We start from the raw sequence: 22060 nt of genomic DNA on the forward strand, positions 1-22060 counted from the left end.
TATAAATATGGCCTATTCCAAATAAAACGTTAGTTTAATTTGATAACTGTCAATAATTCCCTCATTATGCCTAAATGAGCTTGTCATCCAAGGAGATTGCTGCATGGCTGATCTTAATTTGCTAATAAAAACCACAGAGAAGAATTTCAGCTAAGCTGAAACTATGTGATTCATAAAAGTGCAACAGTGCACTTTTTAAAGCATTCCTTCCCAGGCTTGGCTCCTGACTGGCTGAAGCCCAAAGCCAGTTTGCTATGCAGCCTGTAAGATGGCAGCTTTGCTATGTAAGAACATTGAGTGATTGTCTCTCTAAATCACTATTATTCCTTAGCCCATTATAGTTAATTTATTTTTAATCATGTTGTATAATAGAAATCAAATCATTGGATTAAGCATATATCTAGCAGCGGGAGCCCATTATCCTTTGACAATGTTCTGTGTCATTGACATTATATCTCCACTGTAGACAGTTTCCTTGCCATCATTAGTCCTAGAATGACTATTGGATTTCAAGGGTTTCTCCCTAATCCATAATGAGATTTACTTGCGAACAGCACAAAACAAAACAAAGATATGCTTCTATTGTTTTACTGCTATGGAATTCTTATTTTAAGTTATTCAGAAAAGTTGAGTATAAATCCAGATATTAGAAGTATTTAAAGTTTTCCTGCATAATTCTGATTCAAGGGAAAGCCTTGTTAACTTTGTGAGCTTTGAATCTTTGTTGCTTATTGTGGCTTTATTAAGCAAGCAACAATACCTTGCCAGTTCTTGAATCAAGTAGGAACTACTATTCCTTGCACAGTATTTTTTCAGACTGGTTAAAGCAAATCTCAGTACAGTCCATTTTCTCCAGAAAGGGTAACAAGGGGTTCATCAGATTCCATGGAAAGAAAGAGGGAGAAACTTTCCTGCTAAGCGATTCCTCTGTGGTAAGTGCAAGCTAACAGTCAGCATTAATGTTGGGAGGTTAAAAACTCCTCCGGCATGCTGATCCCCATGGGATAACTCAACAGCTCTTCATTTGTACCAATGGCAGCCACAGTTGAATCTAAAACTAGATTTTTGCACACCCTATTAACAGTGGCATTAGAATGCAGCAGGGACTATCCATGGAAAAAAAAGCCTTTTCTGTTATCTCACAGTTATCTCTGAGGAGGTGGCAGATATCCCTGTGAAAATTATCCTTATAGATTGCCTCTTATTTAAGAATACGCTGGTACTATCAAGTGGTGCTTTTTTTATGCTGAAATTGCTAGCAATATTTAAGAGTCTCTGCACGACTCTTTCAGCTGGGAGAGCAGCTTCAATAGATACCTATTTTCCATATATGTAGACAAGCTGTGACACTTTCACCCTTATTGACATGATCTGCATAAGCCATGTGGTTTCCATTAAGAAGGGTCTGCACAATATAGTCAACTCTCCATTATCTTGGCTAATAGGAGAATAGAATAACCTAGATAAAGGAAAGACATGCATAATTATTACTTCCAGATAAGAGCCAGCTCAAATATTTCTGCACTGTGCTCCCCAGACAGGCTTGTACTTCTGTCAGAGCTTGCCAGCTTAGAGTTTAAGTCAGGCATTACCTGCCTCCATCTGATACAAGCAAGGCAGCTTGGGTGTTTCTACGATTTAATCACTCCACAAATATTCTAGTAACTGAAAATCATCTCAGCTATAATTAAGTAACAGTTTCCATATTCATGCATTTATACGTTCTGATACTGGCACAATGTAGACCCAGTCAAGCATGGCCAAGTCAAGGTTGAATGTGGAATAATGAGGAAAGGCAAACTATGCCTGAAACGCAAGAGGAGTAGGTTCAAGACACAAGAGAATGCAGAAGACGTACAAAGATGTAGAAAGACTTTGGATTGTCATGTAACAATGAAATGAAAACAAGTGCTTCCTCTCTTATTTCTGGATAGCATTCTCAGAGGAAGCACTCTCAGGACTGTCGCAGGTAACGTGTGACAGTTTCTACATACCGTTCTACATGAACTGTCAGAGGTTTCTTTTTTTTACTGTGTTGCAATTGCTCACACACTAGACATTTGTAAGTGGTGGGTTCTCATAATGTATAATCTTCTCAAACCTTTTAGTTCCAATACATATCCTTCCTGACCTCAGATACCTACTGGTATATACATTGTATTGTTCAGTCACAAGAGACATTAAGTTCTGTAACAGATAAATGGACAAAACTGTCTTTACCACTAGAGAAAGAAATGTTTTCTTACAAACAAAATTAAAGTGTTGCAAACAATTTTTTTCTGTATTCTTACGGAAGGGAAGGGATGAATGGAGAAATAAACTCAGACCTAATGAAATCAGCAACACCATTTCTTAAACATTAAAGTGAATCATTTTATGGAAACCAAACTGTTGCCAGGAAAGTTTTTAATGTTATACTTGTACATGACATTGTGCTGAAGAATTGATGATTATATTCTGCTACATTCCATGTTTCATTTACAAATTAGCATTGCCTTGGTTTGTCTGCACATTACAGTTAGACAGAGCTACACAATGATGCAAGCCACAGGCCAAGCTGTAAAGGGGAAACTGATGGCTCTGATAAATTAGCCATCTCATGTGATGTAACTGGCTACAGAAAGAGCAACTGACAGAAAATCACAGTGCCAAACATATCAAATCCCTAAATATCTGTTCATTTTACTTAAAGCATCACATACAGTGTTTAGATCGCTGCGGAGGTCCTGGACAACATTTTCTATACTCCTGGTATCCTTCAGAATCTCAATGCTTTGTGTGTATGGATTGAAATACACAGAGAACGGACGATTGATTGATTTGGCAAAGTCTCTGAAAGGAAAAAAAGAAAATTAACTTCTCTTTTTTTTCCAGCCACTAAAGAAGAGAAAATTAGATTTTTGAGTCAGGGAAAATAATTTACCTCATCTTCTCTTTGGCCTCTTCAAAACTTTCTGAAACAAAGTAAACTTCCTGGAACGTAGTGATAAGGCATTCTTGCAAACAGGTTGTCTTTGGATCAAATGTTTTCACATTGGCCTTGTCAGAGAGAGCATGCTGCAAAATACACCACAGGATCTGTTAAACTGGATTCTGATATTGCTGTGTATCTACATCATATATACTTCTTTTATATTGCTGTCCTGTATGTTTCCCACTAATTGGTAGCCCATCTTGTTTTCACCTACAGTGTTTTTTCAGTTTGAACAGTGAATAGAATTTGTTATTTAAAAAGCTCTTACTTTGGGAGACGTTTTTTCCCCATAATAAAAAAATAATAATAAGAGGATATTAGAAATACACCTGCCATGGACACCTACAGATGTAAAGGTTCAGATGGAAAAAAGGAAAATAATCAAATAATGATTCCTGAAAAATTATCTATACAATTACAAATAAGTGTGTCCCCAAAATCTCATTTAGTTAGCAGAATTCATCTTTGTCTTGGTGAGCAAATTGGGTCTGACTAAACCATTCATGTAATCTGTACTTTACATTTTCAGGTCAAAATCATACACTATTTTCCTGACAGTAAAAGTGAAACTACATATCTGAAAACCCATTAAATAATGGCAATGTATTGCAAGACAATGAAATGCATTACTCTTCTGCCACACACCCTGAGCAATAATACTTCACATAGTACTGCAAAGAAAAAATAACTAAACAGATATAAGTACAGAAGAGATATTAGGCAGGCAAAGCAAATGCTGCTATGCAGAGCAGAGATTTCTGATTAGCCTTTCTCTTTATGTTACTTGCACAAATCACCAGAAAAGAGAGGTTCAGAACTGGAAATCAGGTACTGAGACATTCTCCGGCACAATGTTTTCTAGCTCCTCTCTCAACTTGAATACTTGTGTTGGTTTTTGGATCTACTTTATCTTCTAGAGCACACATATTTTCATTCTCAGTGCTCTGTTATAGAAGTATAAGGTAAGGAAACAGAGCATATTTAGGTCACATTTCAACCCTCTTTAGTCCCCTGATACGTATATAGAGTGAAGATGTAAATGAAAAGCATAAAGAAATGACCAGGAGGAAGCAGATCCCTGAGGTCCGAAGGTGCCTCTGATTTCTTTACTTTCCATATGCATGGACATTCTTCATAGTGAAGTATTAACCTTAAGGTATTCACCACAACTTTTATCCTTGCTCTTGCTTATGCTCATCCCTAAATCCCTGTGAAAGGCTCTGAAAATATCATACTAGCTCTCAACCTGAAGTCTCCAAATAGCAGGACAGAAAACTGGAACAAGAGCCTCTTCCTCCCACCTCCTCTCTCTCCCAAAATAAATACATGAAAAATTAATGCATGGAATCTTAAAATGTCAGAGAATTAACTTTCTTTAGTACATGTATCTTTTCCTTCTCACAAGATTTGCTGTTTCTAGCCAGCCATCAGTTAAACAGGTTTGAAAACAAATATAAAAAATGGTCTCTCAACCTCTTCTAAATGGACTGCAGGAACAGGCTCACCTTTTAGCCCCCTGCCTATATCCCTATATCCACTTTCTCTTTGCAGAACCATGGTGTGTTTGAATGCTTATAAATTAGGGTGTTTACCGCTTTTTTTCACTTGGAATTACAATAGATTCCCTGGGAAGGTAACTATAGATAAAAATTAGATCTTCAGATGCCTTTGTACTTCCAGGTGAGACTTGATGCCTCAAATGTCTAAAGCACAAAGTTTCAAAACTCTGAGTGTACTGAGTGAGGTTGATTTCTTGCAGGGAATCAAGATTATGATACAGGCATGATTTTGTAGGAACCGGCAACTTCTGGCTCATGGATTCTTTCCTGTACTGTAAAAGGTTCAACAGAAAGGCAGATGCTGTTATCTTCTCTACTTACTAATGGCCTCTGATGAGCCAGGCCTGATGCTTTGGACAGAAGTTATCATGTCAAGAAGGGATCCAGCCTGTGGCTCCTAAATCACGAACAACTGCTCTATTCACTGAGCCCTAGTTTTATAAAAGGAGAGAGTTTAAAGAGAAGGAAAGGCTAACTGTATCACAGGGGATGTCCTCTGAGAAAGCCTTTCTAGTTATTCTCCTCAGATTATCCATATGAAATAACTCGTTCTTTCTGGATCCCAGTTTGGTTACACATGAACAGAGCTGGAGCTTCACAAAGCAATTCTGCAGAGAGTGGAACACAAAGACAGCAGCACACATGCACCCTACAAACCAAGGGTTAAGTATTCAGACATGCCTTCAAAATTAGGTGACAACAGTTTTTCTTAGGATTGCAATTTGGAAATAAAAGGTGTAAATTCTAGTGAATTCCTGCCTGAGACACCTGCCTCCCCTCCAGTATAAATTCTTCTGGCTCTTAGATCAAGTAGGAATTGTCATAGCTACCAAAGCAATGTTTTCATCATCGCAAGTATGGATGGTGTTTTCAAATTCCACAGCCTGGCATCTGTAACATCTGCTAATAAGTTGATATGCTGCCACCAGCAATACCAGAGTTCAGCAACCAAACTGAGCCTGCAGACAAACCTTCAGAGAGACTATAAACTATCTAGTGTGAACTAGAATGGTCAAGACACTGCCTCAAAGCTGACCAGAGCATTTATCAGAAACTTTACAGTACTGTAAAATGCTGGTCCCTTGGCACTCTCAACATTATGAAATACATAATCTCAACCCAAAAAAAAAATTGTCTGGTGAGTCCAAAAGCTTTCAGCTTCAGGCCTTTATTTTTAAAATATATATTATTCACTTACAGTTTTGTTGGACATTCAGTTCTTCAGTGAACTCAAACGAGTCAGTACCCAATACGTATTTCTCCATGAGAAACCTCTATTTTATTCACCTTCAATGGGATATTAGGGCTAACACTCCTACGGAAAATATCTTTTGCTAAAACAGGGCATCTCACCATCTTGTGGATCTGTGATAACTGTCTCTAATGGCCCATTCATACAGACTCTACTGGTAGCTAATCAAACTATTGGTGAGTCTTCTTGAGTTCAAGAAATAAGAATTTGGAGTGAAACTTCAATATGAATCATCACTGATTCTCAGAAAATGCAGCAGTATCAGACAGCTTGAGAATTAGACAATCATTTGTACTGAAAATAAGCATAACAATAAAGAAATGCCTCCACTTCCTGCCAGATGAAAGGTTAAAAGAGTGATTGAGGTACCTAACCACAGGTCTTTAAGGCCTAGGCTGTCTGATGCACTGTACAGAGAATGGAAGATATAGCCCAGGATCTAAGGAAGACTTTTACACATTTCTGCAGTGGTAGCTGGTCAGAAATACTAGGGAATGTCAGATGGCACCAGGCATTTACACTGCACAACTGTGAATCATTTCCTAAGTGACCACTATCACTGACACATGAAAAAAGAGCCTGGTCTTGTAATTCCTCCTTTGAGTATAAAAATGGATTGCAATAATGTAAGTCAGAGCTTTTCAGTTTTGAGAAAGAAAATAAGTGAAACGAAACCCAAAAAGTAAAATCTCCAGCTAGCAAGTGGAAAACTTGAGATGAGTTATAAATACTGCACTGAGAAGTACAGGAGGGCAGAATAGGAACACAGGTGAGAAGTTGTGTGTGTGCCAGTACTGATTTTATTGCCTTGTTTTCCCAGGGGGAGTACACAGAATCTTGAAAAACGTGCTCTTAAATGTTTTCCTGCTTATCTACAAGATAAGTTGTGAATCTGACAGACTCCTGATATTACCAGAAAGTTTTGTTCAAAAATACGGAAAATCACTCTATTTAAAGATACTTAAACTGAGCATCTGGTGTCCAGGAGTTGTTTTTTTTTTCCATTCTCTTCAGAAAACAGAGCCAAAATTTTCATTTGAATCTTTTTGGTTATAAAGTCTAATGCTGGCACTTCTTAAATCATCATTAAAACAAAATTGGATACTGTATCTGACTTTAAAAATTCATAGAGAGAGATTTTAAGTCTACCTCTCTGTTCAATAAAGAAGCATACAACAGGGAAGTATGACTTGATCTGCAGCCAACTGAAGTTGATAGGAGACTCCTTTAATGAAAGAGTTCAAGAGAGCATCATACAAATTAAATGGATTAAAGTTTCCAAAGACATTCAAACTGCTTTTTAGAAACAGTTTTAATAATTGAAATGTACATTATTTCTGCCTTATCTCTAAGCCCCAAATACGTACTGTGTAATAGTGTTAGCTAGAGTTAACCTGACTATATTAGGCAGAACATTTTATAACTACTTACTCTATTATTTGATTCCCCCCAGGCTTCATTTGTAATCTTCTCTTTCTCCTTATTTTGTTGTGCTTTTAAATTTTTTTTCACTTGATGCTTTCATAGCATGCACATAAGGAGATGCATTTTTCATTATCTGAAATTTTAGGTCTAAATACTGAGTGAGGAAAAAGATTTCAAGGAAATCCTATATTGATAGGTTCATGCACACATTTCTCTAGCTTTTACAGTTATTTGTTACTAGAGCTGTTGACCAGATTTGTGAAGTGGAGCAGTGTAATACAGAAACAGGGATGACTGAAAAAGCCATTCATTCTTTCAAACAGCCCAAATACTGCTCACCATTTCTACCCTGCAAATAGACTCATGCATTTCTAGAAATTTACACAAATTGTACATAAAATTTGCCACCATTTTATTTCCTGTGCAGAGCGCTACATTGAAAAGAGAGCTGATAGGGAGAAAGTTGGAGAAAGGCTTTTCTCCTTGCTCACAAAAGTATATTAATAAAAATGCCTGTGCAGTCTCAAGAGCACCCTCAGTAAATTTGCAGAGAATGCCAATTTGGGCAGGAGCATTGTTCTGATGGAGAACAGGAAGGCTCTGCAGAGGGATCTGGACAGGATTGATTGATGGACTGAGGCCAGTTGTTGAGGTTCAACAAAGCCAAGTGCCAGGTTCTACACTTGGGAACCATCAAGCAGCGCTACAGACTGGGGGAAGAGTGGGAAAATGGCACATCAGAAAAGGTCCTGAGGGTGCTGGTCAAGAGCAGCTGGCCATGAGCCCAAGTGGCCAAGAAGCCCAATGGCATCCTGGTCTGTATCAGCAATAGCGTGGCCAGCAGAACCAGGACAGTGATTGTCCCTCAGCACTGGCGGGGCCATAACTCAAGTCCTTGTGCAGTTTTGGGCCTCTCACTAAAAGAAAGATATTGAGATTCTGAAGGGTGTTCAGAGAAGGGCAGTAGAGCTGGGAAAGGGTCATACATGCACACGCACAGTGATAAGGAGCAGCTGAGGGAACTGGGTTTGTTCAGCCTGGAGAAAAGGAAACTCAGGTCAGCGAGCACCTTTTCACTCCCTACAGTTACCTCCAAGGAGATTGCAGCCAGGTGGGGCTTGGTCTCTTCTCCCAAGTGACAACAGAAGTGGAAATGGCTTCAAGTTGTGCCAGGAGAGGTTTAGATTGGATATTAGGAAAAATTTCTTCACTGAAATGGTTGCCAAACATTGGAATAGGCTGCCCAGGAAAGTGGTTAAGTTACCACCTCTGGAGTTATTTAAATGATATGTGTATATGGCACGTGAGGACATGACCTAGTGGCATATTTGGCAGTGCTGAGCTAACAATTGGACTTGATCATCTTAGAGAACTTTTCCAACCTAAACTATTCTATGACACTATAGTGAAGGTAGCCAAACTTAACATTTCAAGATCTGTCTTCCTGGGGATACATAAGTATTTGAACCTCTATAGGCCACAGCCACCCCTGTCTACAGTATGGCAGAAGTTATTTCTGAAAGGATGCCTTCACTCTGACACCTATGAGTGTTGCACATATGAGGGTAACATGTCATGGCCATGCAATCTGAGTCTCCTGTTCATCCCCACTCACCACTGAAATAGCCAGCATGGTTTTCATCATTTTCAGAGTACTTGCTGCCATCAATAAGGATTTCAGTTACAATCAGGATCTCAACAACAGTCTATTAGCATGACCTTCCTTCAGGGCAAGGCAGAAATTTGCCCTCTCAGTAGGTGCCAGGAGGGAGACAGCTTTCCCAAGAAGCAGTACAGAGTGACAATGGCTTGATGGAAGGCTGTGCACCAAAGTCATGGGTGCCCAGACATCCTCCTTCTTATGCACCTCCCTGATAATATCTTGCTGACAAGAAGCACATTCATGCCAGAATTGTGGTCTGGAATTGGCTTCTCCCATTGTAATGTTATTAGAAAACTTGGTCATTTTTTGCATTTTTTTCCTTAACGTTTACCTTCTTTTCTACACTGGAACACAATTCCAAAGACTTTCTGAATATTTTTCACTTATCAGTCCTTTCATGGAGACTGTGTCTACTTGTGGTATGGTGCTGTTCTGTACTCACAGCACACAAGCGCTTAGTTTCTCAGTAACTGGAATTTCTAACTTAAGTTCAGTATATGCAAGATCTGGTGAAATTTAGTATCTTATGATGCACAAGAGGTCAAATCAGATGATCTAGTAGTCCCTTCTGGCATGATATTTACAAAATATACACATAGTGCAATAGAAAAATATATAATACTATTGACTTATGGCAAAATTATTATGATATATATCTGGCCATAACACTGTAGCAGATCAATGTAGCCATTAATGTGCAGATTATTGTAGCTTTTAGTTTGCTTTTCAAAAGGATTATTCTTTGCATTTATACTCTGAGTTTACTGCTGAGCAAAGAACACAGATCTGGGGTCACAAATGTGTGGTATCAAATATGCAGACTTGACAAGAATAATGCATTTGTTTATGCCACTGATGGTAGAAGATTTATTACATTCTTGACTATTCATTTCCTCTTTTTTATGCCCTTAGATTTTGTAAATGATGTGGTAAGTATTTTCAGGGTCATCACCTAATGACCTTAACTGTTAGTTTCAATAAAAGGCCTGATTCTTCATAGAATTCTGCAGAGTTTGGGGCTTAGCACTGAATGTTGCTGGGCCAAAGGAAAACAAGAGGTATCTTCATCTCTATTCATTCAACCATCTTTGCACTGTGAGTATAAAATATTGCCAAATAGATACAGAATGATTCTGTGGCTGAAATATGCACAGAACTGAGAGCAACTCTAATGCAACCAAAGAAAAAACACTGGAGAAGGCAATTTTCTTCAATGTTTTTTTACTATTGGAAGTACAGCAGTTTTACTAATGAGCTTCACCATAAATATTCAGTTACTGGTAAAACAAACAGCAAAAAGGGACTGAGATGCTTCTATTAAACTGCCAGGTAGCTCACTGAAAGCCAGCCCAGGAGGGTGGGAAGATGTTTAAACTCAAATAAACAACAAAATACACTTCTGTATATGCTCTCTAAACCCAAATGTTTACCAGCAAAACACACCAAGAGTTCATTTGGGTCTCTGAAGATAGTACTCCTCTCTCTCTTTACCCTTCCCTTCCCTCTTGCTAACAGAGAGGTGTATTATGTCCCAAAATACTACAGCTGTGACAAAATACCTTTTGCCTGTTTCCCCATGTTTTCTAGCCATTAAAAGAGGCAATAAATTATCCACTTCAACTACTCCACCATGCAAGGCTAAACACTTTCACCCTTAAAAGAATAGGGCTCTATGTACGGCACACATGCAACTTCAATGTGAGTTTATACGTATGTCTTAATTTTAAATATTATTAATCCATTGAATCAGGACCTTAATAAATGTTATTCTTTTCATACCCTGGATTACTTAGAGCAGAATCATGTCTGATTTCTAACATTTTTTTTGTGTATTAAAAATATATGCTCCTCATCCAAACAAAGCTTTTAGAGCCCAAAGCACTCTTACCTGTTAGAACCCTTGAGCCTCCTTTGACAGGAATTGAAAATTCAAACAGAAATCAGTTTTTTAGTTTATAGTTGCTTTGGTACTTTGGGCCTTACAAGTCCATTTCATGCTTCAAGTGCCAGCTGATATTTCACACAAAGCTTTTAGGTCAATACTGTATTTTAAATACAAGCTTTTTATCTTGAGAATTTTAACTGTTATTTGAAAGTCAATATATTTATACCCAACTATTAGTTTGTTAAGATTAAAAGTTTACTATGCTTTAAGGGTACATACCTTTAGCTCTCCAATAGAAGACAGAAGTCCTGCCCCATAAGCACGCAGCTGTCCTTCTTGCTTGCAAAGGCCAAATTCGATTGTAAAGAAATAACACTGTAAAAATACACAGATATTCAGATACAAATAGCATAGCTGCAAACAGGCACTTCAGCAATAACAATCAGTACCATATTCACTTGCCTGTCTCACTTCTTTAGAATTGCCTACTTTGAATATAATCTCAGATAAAGTATATTATTGCTGCTAAGTAGTTTAAATGTCATGTTCAGCAGTAAGGAAGCTTTACACAAAAATTTGGGACTTTGTTCCTTGTCTGAGTACCCAAGCAGTTCACAGGAATAGCCAGTTAGGAACAGACAAGCAAGATCATTTTTAGATATCAAAGGTGCTGATAGTAACCTACAGAGATTTTTGAAACCTTCGGAAATAAATGAGATGCCTTAAAATAAAATCCTGCAAGGTAGTTGGTCTGATCGTCTAGGAGCATCTGAAGATCTCTAAGATGCAGTTCAGAGCACTCAGTATTAAGCTCAAGCTGATATCACTTTAAAGACTGCAGCATACTTAAGTGCTGTCTTGAGTTACAATGAATTTACTTATATGTATGTGCTTAAGAACCTTCCTGAGCTGAGGTCCTAGTCTTCACTAGATTTTACTCTGTCAAAAATAAAGAACGAATATGGCCTTTGGCTTCTTAAATTACAGAGAGAAAATTATATTAATTCACTTGACCAATTAATTTACTTGAACAATAACAATTGTTTTTTAGGTCTACATTCTATAAGGTTACATATCTGACCTGTAAAACTGATGACAAGCTGTGAAAAGAGATGTGTTTGAATCAACATGACAATATTGTATCTAACTTTGCTGTACCCACCTAACAAAGTTACCTGTTAGGAAGATCATAAGCACTGACAGCCCACTGTCCACTAAATGCAAAAGACCCAGTTACTTCTGCTCCTATGGTACTGAGTTTTACTTTGGTTTTATTATGACACACCACATGCTTTTTGATTTTAGATCAAACAGCTGAGATAGTAATTATTTCTATCTATGAAGGTTTTAGGAAGTTGAATTCTGAGTTATACAACAATATTGCACACATATATACACATACCCCTATGTTTGTGTCTATTACATTACCTGACAATTCCAGGTTTTGTGGAAAGGGGCATAACTCCCCTGAACCTAGAAAATTTACATGTCTTTGCAGGAGATATGAGTTAAGGATAAGAAATTACCCAATATTTTGTATTAAATTTTAATTTTTTAAAGTAACTTCAGAATACATCCTAATATAATTGGGGTTTTTTCCCATTCACTTCCTCCTTATCTCCCAATTATTCCAGACTGGGTATCATATTAAATATAGAAGACCAGAAATTAACAGCTCTTTTAAGTTCAACAAATCTTCAGAAATTCAGAAATTATTAATTGCTTAGTCTCATAAAAGTTTCTGTAGAGCTAGTGATTCATATAGCATAGCACTATGCAGAAGGGTATAATAAAAAAATAATAAAAATGTGAGTCCTGTGTCTGATCCAAACCCATTCAGTCAGATGAGAAGGAACAGTGGCAGAGACTTTAAATGTCTCAAGTCTGATTCCATCACGGTAGTCAAATGCACAGCTAAAGAGAGGTGAAAGCACAACATCATCAAACAAAACAAAACAAAGAAACAAACCCTAAAAAAAATCAAATTTCCAAATATCTTTGCTATTGACTCAGGTAAATCAAGCTGGCATAAAATTTTTCAGTACATCCAGTGAGCTGATGTCACCACTTCGGAGGCAGGCAAGATAACTGGTTTCCAAAAATGTTGTCTCAGGGACAAACAACCAGGTAAACAAAATGACAAAGGTATCACAGAAGTAATGAGTGAAGTTGAGAGACCTATCACAAAGACTACAAACTTTGCTTCACTGCCTAAATATTTTGCCAGAAGAGCTCTCAGTAGCCCACAGTCCCAGTTGTATACATGCTGACACTGTCAGAAGCTACTCAGGTTTATACTTAAATCTTTGAATTTGTCCCCCTCTTCCTCAAGGTTCCTCAAAGGAATCTATCAGGTAGTAGCTCTTATTCTGTGGACATTAACATTCTGACAGACGTACAGCAGGATTTGACTCCTGATAAAACACAGTCATCATGCTGATTTTCATTCTTAAAACCAACAACAGGTAAAAAGGAGTCTGGTGTTCATATGTTTTAGATCTGTAAGAGCAGCACTTTGTCCCCATATGTGGGGTACCTTTACTGCTGACCTTTCTCAGGCTGAAGAAGACCAAACCAATGTCATACTGCTCCCAGGAGAAAGTCAAATACCCACTTAGCGATCTATAGGGCCAGCAGAGGGAAGGAGGAGGGAAGGTTCTCCATTCCTCTGAGGATGTGCACTCCAGGAGCTGGAAAGTGCAGAAGGAAGAGAACTAACACCAGAGAGAGCAATCCCTGCTGTCCAGGGTGAACAGTATCCTGTCCATGAGATAGGAAGGACTTGATTCCACTTCCTCCTTGATGGATAGACAGTACATAAAGAGGGAGCTTCTTTTACATCAGTTCAAAAATTATTATAATTGTTACTATTATAAAAGGGAGTCATATTTATGAGCTAATGCTTGCTGGTGAAAGCCAATCTTTAGTATTTATAAGACTTGTACTCTCAGTATAACTAACTAAAATAAAACACATAAATGGCAATATGTCTGCCTACTACTAACTTGTGGTATCAAACTACAGTATTAAGAAAAGCCTTTCAAATTAAAAGCTGATTTATAAATTTGCCATATGCAACAACTACAATTTTGTATTTAAGAGAGCCCTGCTTAGCCAAGAAGGTGCAAAGATCACCCAATGCTGCCATCTTCAGATCCTTAGTCAGCAATACACGATTCTCCCCACCCGTCTGCTCAGACACACAAAGGTGGCTCAGTGCACTAGAGTTTGCAGGCTATGGTAAATTGTGTTCTCAAGCCTACAAACATCGAGGCATACTGATAAGGAGTTTAAATATTAACTATATAGTGACACTTTTTACAGACCACACACATAGATACCCCAGTAGATACTTCCCTTTGTATGGTAAACTACAGTTGAGATACTCTATATTACACATGGGATGAGTGCACTGGAGTGGGAATGGCCCAATAAAGCAGTGGCTGTTGAGACAAATACATTTTTTGAAGTCTCATCTGAAGACAAAGTTGATTATTACACTGCTGTTACATTTAGGCTGGTGAATGCAGGCACAAACAGGGGCATCCAGGCCCTCCTGCTCTGATTTGAAATCTTGGACAGGTCTCCAGCATACTCCCTAGACTGTGGCCCCAGATACTTGGTTCCTCTACAAACTACAGCACTATCTGGTTATCTGCCTTTACTTTCAGTTCCACCAGATCTTTGGGGTGAAGTGTGTATTTGCTACAACCTACAGACAGGCTCTTGAAGTAGGAAATGTGGCTTTCCATGTTGTATAAATTCTGAAGTTCTCAAAGAGCCTTACAGTAAAATGCTGCTCTGTTAGTCAAAACAGCAAAATGAGATAAAGAATCAAAATGCCAAATGAGAAATTAGAAATAATTTTTATATCAAGTGGCATCAATCAAGACTGTGCCAGAAGCACAAGACTGTCTTCAGTACCATTTTATTCTATTTCTCTTATTTATTCAAAAATATATGACAGATACTTTACAGTCATGCTCATGAAACACCATCTAATGTGTTCAAAAATTATTCAACAGATGCATGGAAGAAAATCCAATTAAGGGCTATAAAATACTAATATAGCAGATTTCTTCCTTCAGAGCCCTTGAATCAAAAGTCATTGGCAAGTAAAGCAGTACATCAGGAAAATACCGCCATGTGGCTCTTGACATACACTGTCCTGCAGATGTCTGCAATAGCCTGTCAGAGACAAGATACTGGCATAGCTTGTCTGGCCAAGTGTTTGTGTGATTTTAGGAGTCAGATCAGTTGTCCTGCTATGGATGGGAAAGATACAGAGAACATCAAGCCCTGGCAAACTCCAAACCTGGTCTCCAGGGTAAATACAGTGTCTCTTCTTTGTATTCAGATACTGCCCTGCATTATGAACTGGACTACCATAAGAAAAAGAGAAAAGCAGTGACAGCTATGACAGCTAACAGAAAAAATTGTTATTCGAGGTTGCTTAGATATTTTCAAAGGCAGGAAGAAAGGTCTGATAGGCTCAATTCTCCTCACCTGTCTGGTTTCTAAGCCTTTGAAAATCCCTTCTCACACCATATCACTTTGCATTTGAGAATCTCCCTCCTGGGGCCTGTGCAAAGAGCTTCTGCATGGTGTTGAGTCCACTGAGTCAGTAGTACAAAATCTGACTTGTTCATAAAAAGGCCTTTCAAGCCATTCCACTTTGCTTAATTTTCTTATGGTATAGCTTGAGTGTATTGGTACAGAGACCAAAACTTGTGTTCACTTGGCAATCTTCAGCACGAGGTATAGCATGAGATTCTATGTATTCTCAGAAAGTACCTTATGAAAACATTGTCAGGATGAATCCTGAGAACACCAGGTATGCCAAGAGCTGACACTTGTACTCCCTGTCACAAGGGGGGAAGAATGAGAGATTGTGTAATTGCATGATTGCAATACTAGTACATGGGCAGAAGACTCATCACTACATGCACTGCCAATGTCATGGGCCTGCAGCCCCAAGCTGATGTGCAATAGCACAAACAATCACTTTATAGGCATAGAAAATTAGTTGCTATGAAGACAATAGAACTATTAATATATGAAAGTACTTGGAAGACCAGTGCCAAATAAATATCCTTAAGAAAATACCTTGTTTCTGCTGGATTTCAGATTTCAAAGGATATTTGAATGGACACTCAGTTCAAATGCGTGTGATATGTTCGCAACATGCAAAAATTGATTCCTTTTTCTTTAGGAGTTCTTTGGTACTTTAGCTCTAAAAATATCCACCTAGAGATTAAATCTCTCATATAGTTGTAATTATCTCATAAATAAATAATCATTTACCGCTGAAAGACTTTTTTAAATCCCATTGTTAGAAATTAATCCTAGGAATTAATAAAGGAGTTTTCATTCACCCTGTAACAGGTGCTTAAATTGCAAGCAACTCTCAACTCAGAAATATACATGACTCATTTGTGGTTTCTTCATTCAGAGCTGGTGCAAATAAATTTTTGAATAGTTGCTTATTTTTCAATCTCAAAAACATCAGTAGCCACAAAAAACCCCCTAAAACCCAGTTGGCTTTTCACATTTGACTGAATTATTCAAAATTCACAGTCTGTTGAGTAGTATCAGGAATGCTCTACTACAAGAAATAGATAGATGCAACAAAGGTAACCCAGGCAACTAGCCAATACAGCCCAGTGTTGGAGTCCAGACCTCAAGCAATATCAGCTATTTGACAGCTATTCATGCGGGAGCATTATTGAGTAGAAATGCAGGGAGATTTCTGAATAAATCTCATGATGAGCTTGTGAATAGACCAAAAGCAGAGAAGGAATACAATTCGATAACCAAGTCTCATTACAGATGATTCACCTACCTCCAACAAAGGCAGTGACCCTGTTCACAACCAACAGCATTTCTAAATGAAAAAACAAAGTTTAATTCTTCAGATTTACCTTCTTGAAGAATTTTGTTTAGCCTGCCACTTTGAAAAGCATTTAGGCTCAGTGAAATGAGTTTTCCTTTAAGAATTTCAAAGCGAATATATTTAACAATAGCCTCCTTTTCCCCTCATCTCACTTCTTTGCATTCAGAGCTTTCACTAAGGGTGAATGCTTGGAACAATCTCCTTATAAACAACAGTTTAAGTAGATGTGATGCTGCTCATTAAAGCACTCCAGGATAGACACACACCAGCCTTCACATTTCTGTTGACAGGCACAACACACAGTACCACGCAAATTCCTCTAATGCAAGGCTTGACATACTCAGAGAAAGCATGGCCTATAGTGAGTTCAGGGTGGCTTAACCTCTCGTATATATTTTGAAATTATGCTTGTTTTTTCAGGAATTTCTGCAGAAAAACTCATCATGGTAACCAAAATAAAATTATCATCATGCATTTGGTAGGGAACAGAAAATGCATCTCAGGCACACTGGGGAGCCCAGCCAAGATAAGACAGTTGCCAACCTTGCAGGTGCAATATGACTTCCAGAGTAAGACCTGGAGAACACTCCTACTAATAATTTTGTGTCTCTTGGGAGAATATTTCTGTTGTTCCTTCTCAGATGAAGGTGACCCTCTTGCTACCCCAGAGAACAGGCAGAGAGAAAGGAGAAGGAAACACTTTTGGGATTTTTCAGCTGTTGCAAAAGAAGTTAGTTCCCACGTAGCTAAACTCACATAATATCCCACTCCATGTTTGAATTACTTCAAACTAATCTGAACTTAGGTTTGCTCTTTGCAAAGATGATGTCTGTTCCAGCCCACTCATTTTATCTCAGTCAAAAACCCTAGACTGCTTTGGAGATGAAGAATCAGGAACCCCAACACTTATGCAGAAAGTCTGGTGTTTCCTGGCAAGGCAGCAACTCCCTTCTGTCAAAGCTAGTGGTCACAGAGATGGTGCAAAAAATCAATGCCCAAAAAGCACACTTGCTCAACACTGCCAGAAAAAGAACTCCTAGCTTTTTCAACATAATTAACTAACAGTGCTGAAGCTTAATATGCAGCTAAGAAGATGAGATCACTGAAACTAGAAACTGCTGCTTAGATAATTGTTAAACGTAAGTCATTGAAGCCCTAATGCTTTGCCCTTCCTATTTTCCCTTCCCTGTCATTTTACTCTTATCTAGAACAACTTTTGAAACCTGGGGGTTTAAGGTTTATTAGTTTCATGTGGAGTTATTAAGAAAAAGTGATGTGCAATAATTAGCCATTTATTTTCCACTTTATTTTCCAACATATAACACGAATTCATGTTCAGTGCTCCCTATTTTAGCTGAAGTGAGTATTCACTCATTTCTTTTTCAAGCTGCTGGTTCAAATTTCAGTCATCCAGAGATTTCACATAGGTAACATAGCAGGGACAGAGAGGTTTTTTGACATGTTAGCAGGGACTACAGGGATGGGATCCTCTGAAAGTCAAATTAAAAATAAATAAATAAAAATGTTGAGCAAACATATCACTGCTGTCCAGCCACACTCTTCAGTCTATGCTGCCTCATAAGACACACCTGGTTCATTAAGATCCTTCAAAATTCACAGGCTGCAAGCAGGGACAGTCTTTACAGCTTTTCCATTCCTATTTTACACCTCCTTGCCCTGCTACTCTGAGAGATGAGGACTTGGCATTAACACAACCTATCAAAGCAAGAACAGCGCTAATTTGCTAGGCTACAGGGGCAAGGGCTAGCACCCCACAGTGTTCTCCTCAGCCTTGTGGCTTATGCTACAGTTGGAGAGTATGATTCCTCCAGCAAAGAGCCAGGGATTGAACAATGACAGGAGGCATCACACAAGTGAGAGAAAATTTGAAACAAATGCACATACAAAGAGATCATCTGTCTGTTCTTTGCCTGACAGTACATTCATTTTATGGGTCATTGACCCCAGGACTGTTACCCCAAACTGAGAACTGCCTTGCTTAGAAGAATATCCAGAGAATAGACAAGAACTACCTCAGACCCTTTTTTCCTCCAGCATCCAGAGCCAGAATCTCTACGAAGCCTAGCTCAGTCCTCAGGACACATTTACCACAGTTGCCTGTAGACCTCAGCACCAGTCCAATGTTTTTTGTCCTTCTCTAAAAAGGCCATCTTCCACTCCACAGCAAGCATGCTAAGCAGGCAACTCAGAAGAGAAAGCATAAACTTACAGCACTCCATGAAATACTCTTCAGGCTGGGGAGGCAGAATTCATCCTTTTGAAAATGCTGCAATGCTCCAAGGAAACCACAAAAGGGGAAAACTGGCACAGGATTCTCTTTCATTTATCCAGGGAGAAGCTTTCAACAGACTGACTGAGTAAATCCACAGATTATCAAGTCACAAAGGTGAAGCAACTAATCACAGTACAGGCAACCCTCACTTTTATAAGCAGGGAGTTTACTGAACCACTGCCCTGTGCCAGTACACTGTCAGAATAAATTATGTGAGCTGTGAGGCCTTTTCAGAAACTATCCCTGGCCAGTCCAGGGACAGATTCCCGGTGTCCTCCCGAATAGGCATCCCCATGGGGAGAGCACCAGGCTGATGTGGTGCTTCTCATGGTGCCATTCTCCAAAGCAGGCAGTGCCCACTAACAGCCAATTACTGCCTGTGACAGTGGTACTGCAGGGAGAGGTGCAGGAGAGCCTCTGAGCCTCCCATGTCATTTCAGCCAAGGATGGTATGAGTTTCTGGCGTACACGATCAGCTGCAAAACTCCTAACGTATCTACCAGTGAGGGGAGGCTGCATCTTCAGAAAGGGGAGCAGCCTTCTGGGGCTGAAAGGATATCAGAGCTTTTTCAAGCTCTGTAACTGTGGGGGCACACATTGAGAGAAGAGACAGGGACAATTGGCCAGTGAAGTTTTAAAATTCTAATTTCAAGGAAAAAATGCGCTATTTCTTCCCAGTCATATTAATTTCAAATTTATTTCTGAAGAGCAAAAAAGAGTTAGGACTTCATTCCAAAATTACCATCCACACTTACTTTCAAAACATTTTAAAAAGAAAATTAAGTTCTTGTATCTATTTACTGAAAGCTGATTCAATAGCTACGACTTGTTTTCAAACATCACAGTTTCTAACAGCAACACTGCATTTAAACTCAATATTCTTTTAATCATATAAATGCCAAGGAACTCCCAAAAGCTTTTGTGACTCTTAATGCATTAACTCAACCTGCTTTGCAAAAAAGAAGCAAAAAAGATAGTAGGCATAAGCACAAAAGTTTAAGTTCTATTCATGTCAAGCTGACAGACAGATCAAAGAAGAAAAGTAGCTCAGGGAATTTTAAATATCTATTAATTTTGCTACTAAAAATATATCCAAATTGAAGATGTTTTCACAGCCCCAAACAAAATCTTTTTCAAGTATAGTTGAGCACTTTCTTGCAGCACCCCAATTTTCAGCAGGAAGGGCATCTAAAAATAATCTATCATAACCACAGAGTGGTCAGTTAAGTCATCACTGATTTACTTGCCAGCAGTGGGTAAGCACAAAGCAAATCAAATGAACATGTATTCAGCAAGGTGGAAAAAATATACTGAGTAAATACCTGTGAGAAAAGAGATCATGGCTATTCACTGTACCAAGGTCAAAGAAATTTACAGTGTCTGTGGTCAGGAAGCGACTTACCAAATGTGAAGATCACTCCAAAATTGTCACTAGTGATCAGGATATGCAAGAATTCTGTGCTTGTATAGGTCCTAAATTCATTGCAGATATATAGTATAGATCTCATAAGCTACTATGCTTATTCAAAGATGAAAAAATAATCCTATAAATGTGTTTACATCTGAGAGATGTAAAATGTCTTGTTAAACTATAATTTTAGCTATTTTTATGTAGTCAAACTATATAATTATTACAATTACAGCCCACTGATTCAAGGTTGGGAACAAAAATCTGTAGGGAAAAAGAGAGAAATATGCTTTACAGGGGGAAAAAAGTCATAATCGGTGAGTACCCACTCTTTCCAGCATGAAAAAGCTCTGACCTCAAACTGCTTTATCTAGCACTATTAGTAGACACCATCTTTATGAAGGTCTATAGAAAGTTCTCTATAAGGTACAGAATATATAAAACTTAGAGCTGACAACTGAAACAAGGCTCTTCAGTCTAAATGAATGCTATGTCTGATGTAAAAGCAAACTAACACAATAAGAGAGGGAAGGAATTGCTCAAAATGTGCCTGAAAGGGCACCACCAATTTGAAGTTCTGTTGACCTTGCACTGCAACTATTTCAGCCACAGCTGGATTCAAACCAAAGCAGCCAAAATTAACAGCCACATGGCCACAAGGCCCTTGTCTGTAACCTTGTCTTTGGCTTCAACAATGCCTTCAGGTTTAGAGTACTTGTTTTACCTTTCCAAAATCAACAACAAATAAAACAAAAATCTTTATGCAATAACTTCAGGAGGTCTGCTAGCTCTAACAAGTAGTTAACAGAATTTGTTGTATGCTGTACCACACAAGTTTGGACAAAAAAAGAGACACAACTGCAAAATCATGTGTCCTTCAGAATCAATTCAATCCCTGCAGAAACTCTTATTTCTAAATAAGATATTTTGGAAGGTAAATGACAAAAATTAATTTTATAGTAACAAATTCTGCTTTCATTTGCATGTGTACAACTCTACATCTTTTAGGAGATGGTACACATGGAAATGAGGTCAGTATTTAGCCCACAGACCTAGCTTATTGAAAGCAATGGCAAACTGCCCCCTGGCCCTCTGTAGCATCAGCATTGAACTTATAAATATATAATTAAGCTATACTTCCAAAATTATTATGGTAGATCAACCAAAAATATCTCAATTAAAAATTTATGGAACCATATTTCATCCAGCACTTTGATGTCATTTGATAGAAAGGTGACGACAGGGATAAGAACCACTTCCAGAGTTGCAGCACTAAGGAATTAAGCCCTCAGCATAGTTATGAATGCCAGAAATATTTTGTCTTACTTCCATACTTTAGACTGTGCATACAAAGAAAGCACTCAGACATGCTGGGTGAGATAATTAGACTGAACCCATGAGGTATGTCCAGTCCTGTGGTTGTGAACTTTAAGTTGGCATCTGTTCACTACTGTTCAGGTATGTACTTTAAGACTCTTTCCATACCATGCTATTTGGGTTATGCATAATAGCTACCTGAATGCCCTTTTGGAAGCAAAATTATTTACTGAACTATCCCAGACAATAAAAGGAATAGTAAAGAATTTGAGGACATCAGTGAGGCCGAACTGGAGTGCTGCGTTCAGTTTTGGGCTCCTCAGTGTAAGAGAGAGATGGAGTTCCTGAAGCAAGTTCAGCAAAAGGCTATGAAGATGACTCAGGGACTCAA

The 22060-nt window shown here is 38.4% G+C and overlaps 1 protein-coding gene across 1 annotated transcript in view; it reads right to left on the reverse strand.

Moving 5' to 3' along the window:
- Window positions 1–2389: 2389 nt before the first annotated feature.
- Window positions 2390–22060, reverse strand: part of TPH2 (tryptophan hydroxylase 2) — a 50113-nt gene continuing 30442 nt past the window's right edge. Inside the window, exons 9-11 of the mRNA XM_033058636.1 lie at window positions 11038–11133; window positions 2924–3057; window positions 2390–2832 (exon numbers count right to left, since the gene is read on the reverse strand). Coding sequence (XP_032914527.1) covers window positions 2658–2832; window positions 2924–3057; window positions 11038–11133 — 405 coding nt within the window. The 3' untranslated portion in view covers window positions 2390–2657. The remainder of the gene's footprint in view (window positions 2833–2923; window positions 3058–11037; window positions 11134–22060) is intronic.

The sequence above is a fragment of the Catharus ustulatus genome, chromosome 4 (genome assembly GCF_009819885.2).
Source record: "Catharus ustulatus isolate bCatUst1 chromosome 4, bCatUst1.pri.v2, whole genome shotgun sequence".
NCBI lineage: Eukaryota > Metazoa > Chordata > Aves > Passeriformes > Turdidae > Catharus > Catharus ustulatus.